Source organism: Artemia franciscana, chromosome 17 (assembly GCF_032884065.1).
Source record: "Artemia franciscana chromosome 17, ASM3288406v1, whole genome shotgun sequence".
Classification (NCBI taxonomy): Eukaryota; Metazoa; Arthropoda; class Branchiopoda; order Anostraca; family Artemiidae; genus Artemia; species Artemia franciscana.
This window is the reverse complement of record NC_088879.1, coordinates 17171172-17185583: the sequence shown is the minus strand read 5'-3', so window position 1 is coordinate 17185583 and position 14412 is coordinate 17171172. Positions and strand designations below refer to the sequence as shown.

Sequence of the window (14412 nt, the reverse complement as noted above, 5' to 3'; positions counted from 1 at the left end):
AGAAATGGCACTTGCAGTTTTTTTTTACCCAACCCCTGATAACCTTGTGCATGGTACCAATCATATTTTAAAAAAAGAAAAAGTTGGAATGATATTGTAAATTAGGTATTTTTTTTAGGTTGACGTGGAAAAGACAGTGATACCCAAGTCAAAACTACCTAATCCATACTTTGATTTATCAATAGGAAAACAATACCTAGTCCGACAGATGATAGATATGGGATTTGATCACGGAAGATCTGCACGGGCAGTTAAAAAGTTTGGTGATGATGGAAAAAAGGTACCACCTCTTTGCTTTAATAAATTATTTTTAATTACTTGTGTATTTGCTCTAATTTGGTTTCTTTATTTAATAGAGGATCATCAATCGAAAAAGGTTCCAAGATTCCATTTGTACCCAAAGTTTGAATTTGGCAACTGATATTTATTCTTTAGATTTTCAGCTGAAGAAGTTTCAGCTTTATTAAAATGAAACAAATAAATATCTGATATTTTGAAAGATTTTCTTTAAGTTTATAGTCCAGTATAAAAAAAAAAAAATCATGGCCACTTTCACATCACCAGAGTATTTGAATTCTAAGAAACGTTTTGCATATATTTTGCTTCTTCGAGAAAGTTATAGTTTTATTCTTGACTAGAGAAGTTTAAGGAAAACATTATTATTACAACTCTACCTTTGAATAATGAACTAGAAACTAATCTTGAGTTTCGAATATATTTATAAGAATCTTTTTTGCAGTAATGTTCTAGTTGCGGTTGGTTAATGTACACATGGAGAAGAGGGTGGACAGTAGAGATACTTTTGAGCAAGTTGTGCCAGTCTCTTGAAACGACTGCTATTATTTCGCCACCACTCTAACGGGCAGCTTTTTTTTCCTGTCAATGACAGCTTGACTTATGTACCTTTCCAGTTTCTGATCAATATTATCTACTGACTCTTCTTCTGACTTGTTGAAGTTGCAAATATGCTATCAAACAGGTAGTAAATAAAACTTTCTGTGCCTACTCTTCTTCGTTTGGATACAGGGTGCCTCTTGGGTTTTTAATTTGGAGGAGGGATTTGAAGAATGTGTCGTCAAAATCGTACAGTATGCCGACAGATGTGGACACGCAAGCTAATTTCTAATTTCTTAGGTTAATAGATAAATTTCCCAAGGTGTCGGCACGTGGCGCTGACACCTTTGAACTCTCCCCCCCATAAGTTCCGCCCCTGACTGGATATTATGGCTATAATCGATGGAATCTTGGATCTTTCACCCTTGCAAGTGATCATTTATTAAAAAATATGTATGGTTTATTATATTCTTTTTAGTTGTTTTGGTGGAAGTTGTACATTCTTGAACTCACCATACATTTTGAACATTGCTGCACCAGGTGTGTTTTGACAAGTACTGACAAGAGATGTACTTTGATTTCAATTGAGTCACATATGCTGCCCCCCTCATCACAGTCAGACTTAGCTGGTGGCTCTGCCCCCAAGGATTAGATAAGCAAAAATTACGTGAAGAAAACTGGCGCCATCTTCTCGATAAATTGGGCATAAAAAAAGAAATCGATTTTCGATATTTTTTTTTGATATCCGATAATGACACTGCCCCCAGTATTGGCCTGATGATTTCGGCCGGTTGATATATCGGTTGAGTCCTATTGGTGTGATTTCCCTTCCAGATATTCAGTAAAAGAAAGAAACATCATATCAAACTAACTTATAGTAGACGAGTTTTTAACCATCCCCAGGCACTCAAGATGGACCTTCTCGCGATAAACCAGTGCAATATCCATGATCTCAGATCAAAGTTCGAACAGTTCCTTCGTTTAATGCACTTGGTTAAAGGCATAAAAGTATATATTAGTGGTACCAACCTTAACCAAGAGATACTAAGCGTCGATGCCTCAATACAGGCGTTTATATTCAGCTGAGAACCCGGTTGACCTAATGGTGTGAATCTCACTATAGGTGCGTTTGAAATATTTCCCAAAAAACCATTTTCCTTTTGCATGCCTTAATATTCCGAATAGAGAGGGCAAATGGTTTACGTGAATTAAGGTGAAGCTAACCACCAAATCTGTGAAACATTCCAAACTGTCACGGAACTAGCTACCCCAAAGGATCCCTTGAGTATATCCAAGGGAAGTATCTGCGATTGTTTTCGATGGTAAATTCATAAAATATGTTCACCTTTGCGTCTGGCTTCCCGTAGAAACGGGATCTCACAGGAGTCAGGACCCTAGCAGATCATATTGTTGTCCCCCATTCCTTATAAGCCCCTGAAAAATTTCCTCGAGGTAGGTGCTCAACCCTTTGCTAGCGACGGGGCTATTATAGCCTCCTTGGAACAGTTTCACCATTTCCTCCTTTCAACTAGGTTCATGTGAATGTTGTTCAGCACCCACAGGCAGAGGTTGAGGCTCTGGATAAAAGCTCTACTCAATTGTTCTTGATGACAATCGTTAAGAAGTTCCTGGCTTGCCCTCCATGCTTATACTTTCCTTGAGTGAGCGAATTACTCCATCCATTAAGTTGTTGCATTCTGTAGTGTTGATGTGAGGAAATTTCATAGTTCTTATAGCATCCTAAGCTAACCGAGCTTTTATAATTCTTGTTCTGTATTTGCCTTTTGTCTGGGTCCTTTCATCAAAAGTGAAAAAGTGGGCGTGTTGTCTCTATACACAAACCAGACAGCAATCCAATGGACATATGTATAGTTGTTTAAACTTATAAGTTTTCTATTCTGTATTGTAAAAGCCCATAAGATTTTGATATTCTACTATAGTATAAGCTAGGTTTTCGTGACTCAGCACCAGGAGCGAATTGAGACTATGGCTCAGTAATTCATAAGAACATTTCAGAGGCTTTTGAGAGTTTGGCATATAGGCCTGTCAAAGAACATAGAATAGAATCTAAAGTTGGCCAAGAGGCGTGATTGAAAATTAAAATTGGATGATATTCATTGGCTGTTTACGTCCCGTAACCACGTGGTTCTCCAGGGTGGCATCCTGGGTCTTACTCTTTTACCCGTGTAATAATGACATGGAGATCGATCTAGCAGACAGTACACCACTTTGCCGAAGACGAAACAACTCATACAGCCATATGAGACAACAAAAATCTTCTAAATTTCTCCCTCCTCCTTTTCATTGGATCTTCTGGAGGTCATTAAAGGGTCCGATGGTTGGATGATGAGCTTTGTTGCAGTGAAAATAAAGAGTTGAGCCGATCATGCTCCAGCGTCTCGACTACATCTTCGAACAGGAAGCAATCAACAGAACTGAACAACCTTGAAAAATTGTTGTAAGAGATTAAAAGAGGGATTTCGTATTGCAGCCGAGGTTAATTAGAAATTAGTAATTACGTAATTAGAAATATGAAGTGTGCATATGTTTACTTAAGAATTAATACAATTCCGTGATAATAAAATCGGAAGACTAAATAGTCGAAAATATAAGAAAAAATATTTAAAAACTTTTTCAGAATGGATCAAAAAGTAGAAAAACAAATTTTTCTGGAGAATCGTATGTGTATAATTGAAATGAGGGGGACAAAATAGATTATGCTTTGTAAAACTCGAGATCAGTTTAATTTTTTTCCTCAACTTACCAACGTATTTCATTTACGTATTTACAACTGTGATCAATTTGATATCCATGTTGTGTAAAGCCTAATCCGTTTCGCACCCCTCGTTTTCACTTATATTCGTAGATTATCGAGGATAAGTCATTTTCAACTTTCTAGTTCATTTTGAAAACGAGTAAATATCTTTTTTTTCAGGCCAAAAGAAAATAATAAACTAAAAATATGTCCTTGTACAATTAATCTTATAATTCTTTTATAATCATTATTTTAGGTGTTAGATTACCTTCTGCTCATTCAGTCTCTTGAAGAAGCTGGCCATCCTGGTGATCGGGTTGAGCAAGCACTATTAAAAGTGGGAGACTCTGATGTAGATGATTTGAAGCCACTATTGGAGTTAACGAACCAGTTTGTTAGCTTAGGTTATTCAGAAGAGGCGGCAATTGATGCTTTAGTTAGGTCAAAAAATGACCAAGATGCCGCGCTCGATTTGCTTGCCACTTAGTGCTTAGTTGACCTTTCTTTGTGTTGCTTTCATATACATTTACCTGAAAATTATTTTCGTTGTGTGTTAAATTAAGGTTTTTTTGTTTCTTTTTTAAAATTCTACTCGACTTTAAAAAAAGGCTCATGCCCGGATGCAAGCAGGACTGGAGAGAGGTCCATATGAAGCTTTGAAAGATTTAAGCATCAGAACATGTATTTTGAGGACTTACACACCCCTCCCCCGTCTTTTAACTTTTGGCTGTGTCCACCTTGGAAAAATTTGAAATTATATGTTTTTTTTTGCTGTTGCTTATATCACGAGAACACTTTTATTTTGTTACCTGTGTATGAAAATATTTAGTTCTTTGAAAAAGTAAGTTTGGTCCTTTCTTGCCTTCCACATACATTCGAATAAATATTACGTTGGAACTAGGTATGGAGCTTGGAGGGGATACATACCTGTTTGCACCTGCTCATAAAGGCTATGCATAGACCCCCCCTCCCAAATTGGCCCAAAGGGTCTCCAGTTAAATTCGAAAAGCTAGGGTCCAAAATTATCCCCGTTGTCCTTTGTAAAGTTTCTGAAATCTCTCCTCTTAAAATTTTGGGTGTTTGAATCTATGGGCTTGTCATTAGGTTGTCAGACTAGTTGAATCGAAATCTGATTGTTTAAAGGCACTGTCATTTTCAAAACTAAGTGCTGTCACCTTTGTTTTTCAGAATTTCATTAAACTGAGAAAAATTTTAGGCAGCTGTCTGTTACTGCTGCTACGAATTTGGTCTAGCGTTATGTCATTTCATGTGGAAAAACTGGCAAATACTCCTCCTCCATCCCATCTTGTTCAAAGTTTCTACTTTGGCCATGTCCCAAGCAATGCATAATGGTTTTACTTGTTTTGATGGTCTCATCCCATCTTAAACCTGTGTTTCCAGTCTTCTTCTCTCCACTTTGCAGGATATTCAGTAAGATATTTCCACGAATACTAAGTGGTCCAGCGTTATGTCATTTCAGGTGGAAAAACTGGCAAATACTCCTCCTCCATCCCATCTTGTTCAAAGTTTCTACTTTGGCCATGTCCCAAGCAATGCATAATGGTTTTACTTGTTTTGATGGTCTCATCCCATCTTAAAGTCTTCTTCTCTCCACTTTCCAGTCTTCTTCTCTCCACTTTGCAGGATATTCAGTAAGATATTTCCACGAATACTAAGTGTAAATGGACTACTTCGTCCATAATAAGTCACATTCTGCATCCAATCGTCAAGCTTCTTCCTAAACCAACCTCTCGAGATAATCTTGCTTTACTAATCGAATAACTGATTCATGTGGAGCAATTAATGACAAATCTCCTATAAGTGCGCTTTTAGGCCAACAGTTTTAAAATATTCCTTGAAATTCTTTCAAACCAATATGGAGAGGGTGGGCTGGATTTTAGTACCCCTTCGTCTCTTGCTCCTACCTGAAATTTTTGCCGTATATTTTCTTAAATATTTGTATCTGATGTAAATATTACCGCTGTTCGTAATATATAGAAGAGAAAAGAAACGTGCTTAATTCTTAAGCTGTGTAGGATTGAGTGGTTTTGTATTAAAACATTGTTTTAAGGCTGCTTTCATTCTACCTACTCAAGTATTTTGCTTGGTTTTTTTTTCGCCTAAGCTAGATGAGACATTTTGAAACTTTCAATACAGCATTCCGAGAATAAGAACCCATGTATTTTAATTTTGGATCCATATTTTTTTTGAGGCTAAAATAATAGTATTGGGCATAATCGTTATTGCTTATAAAACGCTCATTCAAGTTCTTGATTAGAGTTGGTGTGATTCCTTTTTATCCTCTAAGCTTGTTGAAGTTCTGAATGATTTTTCTGTTAAACTAATCTATTTCCTCATCTTTTGTCTTTGTGAATATTTTGTTTTTGTGAAATAAACGGATGACTTCAGTTATTTCGTAGTGCACATGACCGATTAGTCGCTGATTCTGGTTGTTTCGCCTAGTAATACTCTAAGTATGCAGATATAATTCTAAGGGGCGGGATTTTAAATCCAATATTTACCTTACGCATAAAGGTATTATATAAACATTGGAGGTCAACATTTATTAGTGAGCCTTGGGACGTACGTCATGGAAAGGCAGTGTGGTCTTCGAAAATACCTAGGAAGAAGGCTCACTTTTCCCATTAGTGAGCGTTGGGGCTCAGTGTTGTCTTTTACGAATCAAAAGATTCTTAACAATCGCTTGAACTGACCTGAACAAACACTTTCAAAACTGAAACTGAAGGATCTGCCAAAAACACTTTACAATCGACGAACAAATAATATGCAATCGAGCCCCATAAATCCTCTCTTATTTGTCCCTCCCTATGTACAAATTTAATGTCTATCATACTAATTTAGTACGATAATAATAATCAATCCCAGAAAATCTTTTGGAACAAAAAAAAAAATCCAGAATCGAGTCTGGATTTGTCCCTATTGATTTGTCATTTGTAAGAGCATTCGTCCTCTATGTATATTCGATTATCACTATGATTTGTGTCTTCAAATTGCGGCAAAAAAGATGAAATCGAGTCCTCGCCTAGCTTACTCGGTCAACTAAATAAATTAAATATATATTTTATCAACTCTTAATTTTCTCCTAAAAAGTGGAAGCGATAATATTGAGAGACACGGTTTCTGGCTCAGGACCGTTTGTTTTTGCTTGTAATTAACAAATAAACAATGTTTTGTGATGGAAACAAGAGCAAAATTTAAATTTAAATCGATCAAATTTACCGGTTCTAAGCCTGTACAACATAGTTAATAAAAGCAGTGCAAATAAAAAAAAAAACACCAATAATTCCCAATATTTGAACGATCATGCAAAGGCATTGCTTTACTGAAAAAAAGAAGAAAAAATAGGATGCTGTTTTAGTAGCCAAAAAGTGATTATGTAACCTGTATATAATAACAGACTTCTGTAACGCATTCTATTGGCTTTGATCAGCCACGATAAGTTTTAGAGTACAATTTACATTCTCTTAGAAACTCGAGTAAAGATTAAGAAAAGTTACTTTAGTAACCAAAAAGTCATCAAGAAAACTATAAAAGACCGACCAGGTAATAAGGCAGCTCATTTGTTAAGGCAGCCCTGATAAAAAAAAAACTAGCAATATAAATTTCAAGTTGAAGAAACATAGCTAAGCATTATTCAAATAACTAATATACCCTTATATAAACTCCGTAAATCTAGTTTTTCGTGCCTGTTGTACTGTTGGGTAGTAGGAAACTTACAGATATCTATTCTATGGGTAGAAGGGAGAAGATTGAATCACACTTTTCGTACAGCCTACTATTTGAAATACGGTTTGTCAGCCGGGCACCCAGAACAATTATTAGGCACTTTCTCTTGAAAACATCTAGCAAATTTTCATCCGTTATTCGGTAAGTGAAGCTGCCCATCTGATCAATCTTTTCGTTTGGAAATTAATAGTTTTTATTTTGAATCACAGAGCTGAAGACGTTATTCATAGGCTGTGCTTCACGGCAAAACCTGTGGACCTATGACCATACAAAAAACCAGTGAAATTTCACAGGAAACCTGTGCTGATGGCAAAAAACAAAACATGCGAGTTTATGGGGTTGAAAAAGGTGAAAGTCTTAATAACAGCCAATTCATTTGGTGGAGTCTCGTGTCATATGGTGCTTATTCCTTGTCGTGACGAGTCACGGATTAGTCAAAATGTCACAGAACAGACATAGTTGTAAGTTTTATATTTAGATATTAAGTTTTGACATATTATGATATATTAAGTTTTTCTTTATCTATTTTTAGAATTTTTGTAACTCACAGAGAACGTTAAGTTTGTCTATAGGCCAATTGTAATAAGGCTATATATTTTTCCTGGTCTAGACCTGAGTCTTATTATGATAGAAATTAAACAAATAATCGCTTCGAATTTTCATTCAAAGGTAGGCCAAGAAACAACATTAAAAGGAATAAAAATAATTCCGTAAGTTGAGGGGGGCTACCAGCCCCTTAAATTCCACCTGCTGGTAAATTGTATATCAATAATCATAGACAGATTGGTAGGCCAACACAGCTACACAGTCCCTTCTTCCATCCCTGGTAAAACTTGTCAGCCAGTCCTCCCTCCCCCGTAAAGATTTCCTGGCGAGGCTTATGAAGCCCTGCCTCACCTTCTCTACCTACGTCGTTAGGCATGGCAATGTAAATTAAGACGGGTTTATGTTTACTAGACAAGATACCCCAAAATATGGCTTTGTAGATCAAGCCAGTTTTTGTGTACAGATAGAAATTACCCTTTCAGATGTACCCATAAGGTTCCCCCTCTTCAACTTAGCCCCAAGCATGGCAGCTAGAGGTGGTGACTAACTAGTATCAGCTCAGGATGATTCTCAGTGTGAGGTTTCTCTGGGATGATCTTCTTTAGGCTATACGGAAATATCCTACATGTCGTAATTGACGCAGGTTATTTTTTATTGGAAGTGGAGGGTAAACCTCGATAATAGTGTTAACCCTCTCCAACACTTATTCTTTTGCTTTAAGGGTTTATTTGTGTTTTGGATGACCTAGGAATGTGAGCAGTGTCTGTGAGCATTTGTCCGCAGCCCAGCTAGGTAGGTAACCGAGGAACAGCTGTACGTGAGACGAGGCAGTTTAGGATCGTTGCTTATGTATGGCGTTGAAGGTGAAGCATTTTGCAGGGCAATGCAATATCCTCCAAGACCTCTTTTGTGTGCTAATTTTTACGTGTGGCAATATCGAATGCCAATTTTTGTGATCTACCATGCTTGACCATATTTGTCGTCTAATTTTCGAGTGCCAATTAGAGTTTCCGTTTCTGTTTCTGATTGTGTTTCCAATGTTTTCGGCTCCGTTTTTTTCTTATCGTTTTTGCCGTTTTCTTAAACCCATTTTTCTTAACACTTGCCATGCATAGATTCTGGATAATCTCGAATCAAAACCACAGTATATATTCCCTTTGCTGTGATCATAACAAAATCCAAGCATGCATGGTGAATTTCGTCAGTTCAGAAAATGTCTATGGATGAAAAGGAGCTCGTAATCAGAGAAATTTAATGTAGGCTACAATATATATATATATATATATATATATATATATATATATATATATATATATATATATATATATATATATATATATACATATATATATATATATATATATATATATATATTATATATACTTCACCCCCTCTAATGTGCAAATGTATAGCCCAAATTGTATCTTTAAGAGCATTTTGCCCTGCATCACTCGTTGTTTCAACCCGTGTTTCTGTAAAATTAAATTAATGCTGACAAACCACACGAGATGTATACAACTTGTGCTATTTAGGTACTTATCTCTTATACCCACCTCGCTCAAGAAGTGAAATTAGGTTAATCCTAATGACATATACCTAACTATGATGAAAATATAATAGTCTAGAAACAAATTTGGGTCATATATTTGCACGTTAAGGGGTGGGGGGTGGTGGTGGGAAAGTGTAGCGGGCCTGCTTGCAAAATGTATTAACTACTATTGCTCTGCATATTATAAAATCAGAATTTTTTTAACTTAGTTTCCCTCCCAGATGACAGATTTCAAAATGGAAAACTAAGTTTTGTCCTGGGTTAACTTTGAAGGGGTCTCAGTGGAATGAATTCCACTGTCTTGAAAAATTTCCTCATTGTTTCTAAGTTGTGTTTTTTTAGGGGTCTCATTCGATTGGAAATCAAAAGCTCAAATCAAAGTGACCGGATGGCAACTAGCCTTTCTCGCCCCCTTTCCCCCAAATGCATTTGATTAAAATTTTAAGATAACTTTATTGTTAAAAATTGTCCAAAGCTCCAATCTCGATCTTGACAGAGTATTCACAAAACAAGATTTCGCCAGATTTGATTAAGCTTGGTACGTATATTCCCCTCACGAATACAATCGACTCGACGCAATTCTATCTCATGTTCTTTTATCGAGGCCATTTGTAAATTTGACAATTTTGTACCATAGACGGTAAATGTTCCATCTCTACAGAAAATAATTTGCATGTCCTCAATTACTGATAAATGCAACAAAGACTATAACTATTCTTGATTGTCATATGAGACATATTAGAGAAATACAATTTGATATTCGGCAAATTATCAGCAAAATTTTACTTAAGGTTCCCAAAGCCCAATTTGAAGATAATCTGCATGATACCCTAGTTTATTATAATAAAAGAAGGAAGGGATTATTCCATAAAAAATAAACACTACTTAATTCTTTTTTACAACAACTTTTTTTCTTTTTTTACATCCATTTAATATTTGAAAATTTGATTTTTTTTTTCATATTGTGAAAATTTGACATATTTTTCGTCATAATCTGGCTTTGCGTCTTCTTTATTAACAGATTAATTTCAATACAAATCGTGATTTCTATTTATTCATATATGAGGAATATTGAGTATCGACATAAATCTAAGTAAACAGGAAACATATCAGCGAATCTTATTCAAAGTTTTCATAACTCAGTTGAAAATAAATTTGCATAGCACCTAAAATAATACAATGAAAAATAAAATAATACAAGTGGTAATTCCGTATAAAATAAACAGCAACAAAATTGGCACTGCCAAAATATTGTTCTGACAGCGCCATATTCACGATATTAATTTAAAAAGCTCCACTTAGCCAAAATGAGCAGAAATAAAGTCAAATAATCTCCCGAACATAAAACTACCACAAACCACTATTAATAAATAATTGAAACTCGAAACGAACAGAAATTACAATGATTAGCCGAGTCAAACTCAAAACGAGTAGAAACAAACATGAGTAAGGCTGATAACCATCAATGGTACTTGCAAAAATTTTGAATTCCCCTCGAAAGGTTTTTGAATTCACTCGTTTACTATGAGCTTGTTTCTGTCCTGTTCACTATAATAGAATAATTTCTAATTAAAATGAGTGTCAAATAGCCCTGATTTTCCTCGAATATGTTCCCTTCTTTCAGTTGAGAAAATATGTATAAAATCTTCACCAAACTTCTAACATAACAAGCCTTAAACCTGCCGGCCTATACTATAGCTAATCCCTTATTCAATGGCCCTGCAATCGCCTTTTTTGACCCTGCAATTTACGAAAAAATGAACGATATAGACAGAGATTCAGCTCGTCTGTCCGTCTATTCATTTCTCCAACAGTTCATTCCCGAGAAGAGAAACACAGAAGAACCCCTTCAAATTCCATTGAACTCTGCATCTTTCCCAATTGACGTCACTCCTATCAAGACAAAGACTAACCAAAGCACATCAAGAAAACAATTTGTTTACTTTTTTTTCTCGGCACGACTGGGCTTCATTGAACTCTTCAAATCAAAATGCTAACAATATAAGCACTATCCATGCATCAGCAAATATTATTAGGGAATATGAAGAGAGATTTCCAGTGTTCTTGAGTGAGAGACGTAGATCAGGAAAAAATAATTCTGATCCGCTAGGATTTCAGAATGACCTTTTCTACACTTATCCAGAGTTTAGTGAAATTGCTTGTATGCATCTCGCAGTGCCTGCAACTCCAGTACCAAGTGAGAGTGCATTTAGTAATGCTGGGTACTTTACGCGAAAGAAGTGCTCACGAATGACTGCAAAGATGTTTGAAGTAATTATGAACGAAAATCGAGCACAACAAAATCTACAATTAGAAGACAAGTGAAAGCGAGAATCATAATAAATCGCAAACGAAAATGGCGTAAATCAACTATATAAAAAATCATTGCACTTCTTCGAGTTAGAAATATACTGCTTGTCAACCATTTCTGCTGAAAAGTTTGAAATTAACATCTCTGTTTTCTCTCTGAAAAGTTTGTGGTAGGATGAGTCCTTGGCCGTTTTTGGACCGAACACTGACGCAACTTTCCCACGCTGATGATGATGTTCACAGCATTATATCGTGTCTAGGAAACATTTACTTCTCCATTTGATTCAATGCTGTCCCATGGCCTTTACTGTGTTCCTTAGAAAAAAGTCCATCGACAAAATCCATATAAACGGGGATAGAGCGCAACGGATCTGTCAGCAGTGATAACCAGAAATGTCGTTGACAAGAAACGTTCTACCGTTATGCTCGTGATCAGCAGCTAAGAAAAAAAATGAAAGCTCTTCATCGGCTGTCTATGCTGTGAAGTGCTCAGTCAGTCAAGTCTAGAATGCAAAGCATCAGTTTTTATTCGAGAACAGCTTTAACATATTAGCTCTTTACTTCATTTGCTAAGGTTAAGTACACATCAACTTGCTTTCTAACAGCTTTGTCTCTTTCAGTAAGATCCAAAAGTTCTTAAAATAAAGAGTAGAGTTCAGCCAAAACTCTCTTTCGAAACTGCAAACTTATAATTTTCAAATTCGTATTTTCCAGGTTGACTAAAAATTTAGGAAAAATATATTTCGAAATCATTATAAAAGACGCCAGATTTTTATTCAAAAAAAAGTGGGAGCTCCTTTATTCTTCACCAGATTCGGCACGTTCTGCGCATGAAGGATGAAAGATTGCCGAAGATTGTCCTTTTCAGCCAAACGTCTTGGGCTAAACGAGAAGCGGTTGGGATGGTGTAAAGAGGGAGGCTTGAATAGGTTGGAATGGAGGAGGAGCTTCCGTAGCTATGTTGGCCTCAGGCGGCTTGGTGCTGCGGTGAGCTGTTGTTAATAGTGGTAGTATTTTATTTTTCAATTTTAAAAGAATGTTTTTGTCAAAACCTCTTTTTTTATTCTAGTTGATTTTAGCATACAGAAAATTGATGTGTGAGTAACAGTTTATAACCGATTTGGTATAATTCGAAAAAATCTAGCTTGTTGAAGTTAATATTTTGAACTGTCTAGTCAATAAAGGAGTAATCGACTAATTTACTCAGTATTCGAAGGGATTGTAAGATAATATAGGCAAAAATTTACTGCATATCAGTTCAGTGAAAATAGATGGTACAATATAAAAGAAAGAATGCTTGGAAGTTCGAAATTTTTTTTATTTTCCAATGTTATAATGATAAAAGAGAACTGTTTAAAATGTATTCTGTTCTCAGTAGAGGGCATCTGACACTCTAGCTTTTAAAGATTCTAAGGGGGTGGTAACCCGACTCTTGCTTGTAGTAACTTCTATTTTTTTGTATTTTTTCGTTTTAATATTGATTCGATTATTCTTATTAATTTCTGTTCGTTCCATGTTTCACTTATTCATTAAAAGTAAGTTCTGTTTGTTCTAAGTTGGATTCAGTATATTTTTGATCCTTTTTATGCTTTACAGTTGCTCATTATTTTGGATAAAAAAAATTCCAATTAATTTACACATATTCTTTGTTAAATTGACAGTTCTATTAAAATTTAATTCTAGGGAATTTGGGGCTAACCAATATTTTTGTCATCTTCTTTTATGTGAACTACCGTTTCCTTGTTACAAGGAATTAGGATACAAGGTTCAGGTCAATTGGAAAGTCTTCTGTCCGTTTTTGAACCCATTTTCTTGGGGTCTGTGAAACCAAAAAAGTAGTTCATGTTAGGATTTCCTTAGTCCATGAATTTACGAACATTCAAACGGATCAAAAACTGTTTTTTTCCTGAGGGAGGGAGGTACGTCCGTAGATCTAAAGATTTCTTTTCGTATTAGGGTGTCCTTGACCCAGGGATTTTTTATTTAGTCTTGTGTAAGAAAACTTGCCTGCTCTTCATAGTTACAAAATTTGTTGTGTAGATAATATAAAATATTTAAACATTAACTATTCAATGCTATTTACTTTTAGCAAATGTTGTACTAGATTTTAAATCATCCCAGTTAAAGCTGGGTTTTCTAATAAAGGAAAACAGAAAGCATGTGCAGCTCTAGACACATTGTTGAAAACTAAAACCTAAGAGCTTTCTCTTTTGCCTTGACAGATCAAGTAAAATAAGGCCTTTAAAAATAACTTTCCATCAAGAATAATGTAGAAGAATCGGATATTACAACCATTAGGTCTACTTATTGAAGTTCGACCTTGTGAAACACGAGAAAAAAAAATCGAGAATTTTAGGCCAAGGATATTAAGTTAAAGCATTTTTAGACCAGTCCTTTAAATTCAAATTTACTTCAAGCATTTTTCTTCCCTGGAGTAATAAAGATGCTACCATCGGGAATAGAAACAGAAAAAATAGTAAAAATGAGCTAATTTTCCGGACACAGAAAGACGACCCAATATAGGGTGGCTTGCTTACCTTGACGTTTTAGGTAAAGGTAGAAGAAACCAGTGAAAGTGAACTACTATTCTTGACACAGAAAGATTCACCCAATATAAAATGATGTTTTAAGGGTGACGGTGGAAGAAACCAGTGAAAGTGAACTACTATTC

General features: G+C 35.6%; 1 protein-coding gene across 3 annotated transcripts in view; it reads left to right on the top strand.

Annotated features, from left to right (window-relative positions):
- The window catches only part of LOC136037938 (uncharacterized), a 31814-nt gene extending 25813 nt beyond the window's left edge, over positions 1-6001 (top strand). For all 3 annotated transcript variants that reach the window (XM_065720806.1, XM_065720807.1, XM_065720808.1), the window contains exons 4-5: positions 119-280; positions 3846-6001. In XM_065720806.1, coding sequence (XP_065576878.1) covers positions 119-280; positions 3846-4076 — 393 coding nt within the window. In that variant the 3' untranslated portion in view covers positions 4077-6001. The remainder of the gene's footprint in view (positions 1-118; positions 281-3845) is intronic.
- The last annotated feature ends 8411 nt before the right edge of the window (positions 6002-14412 follow it).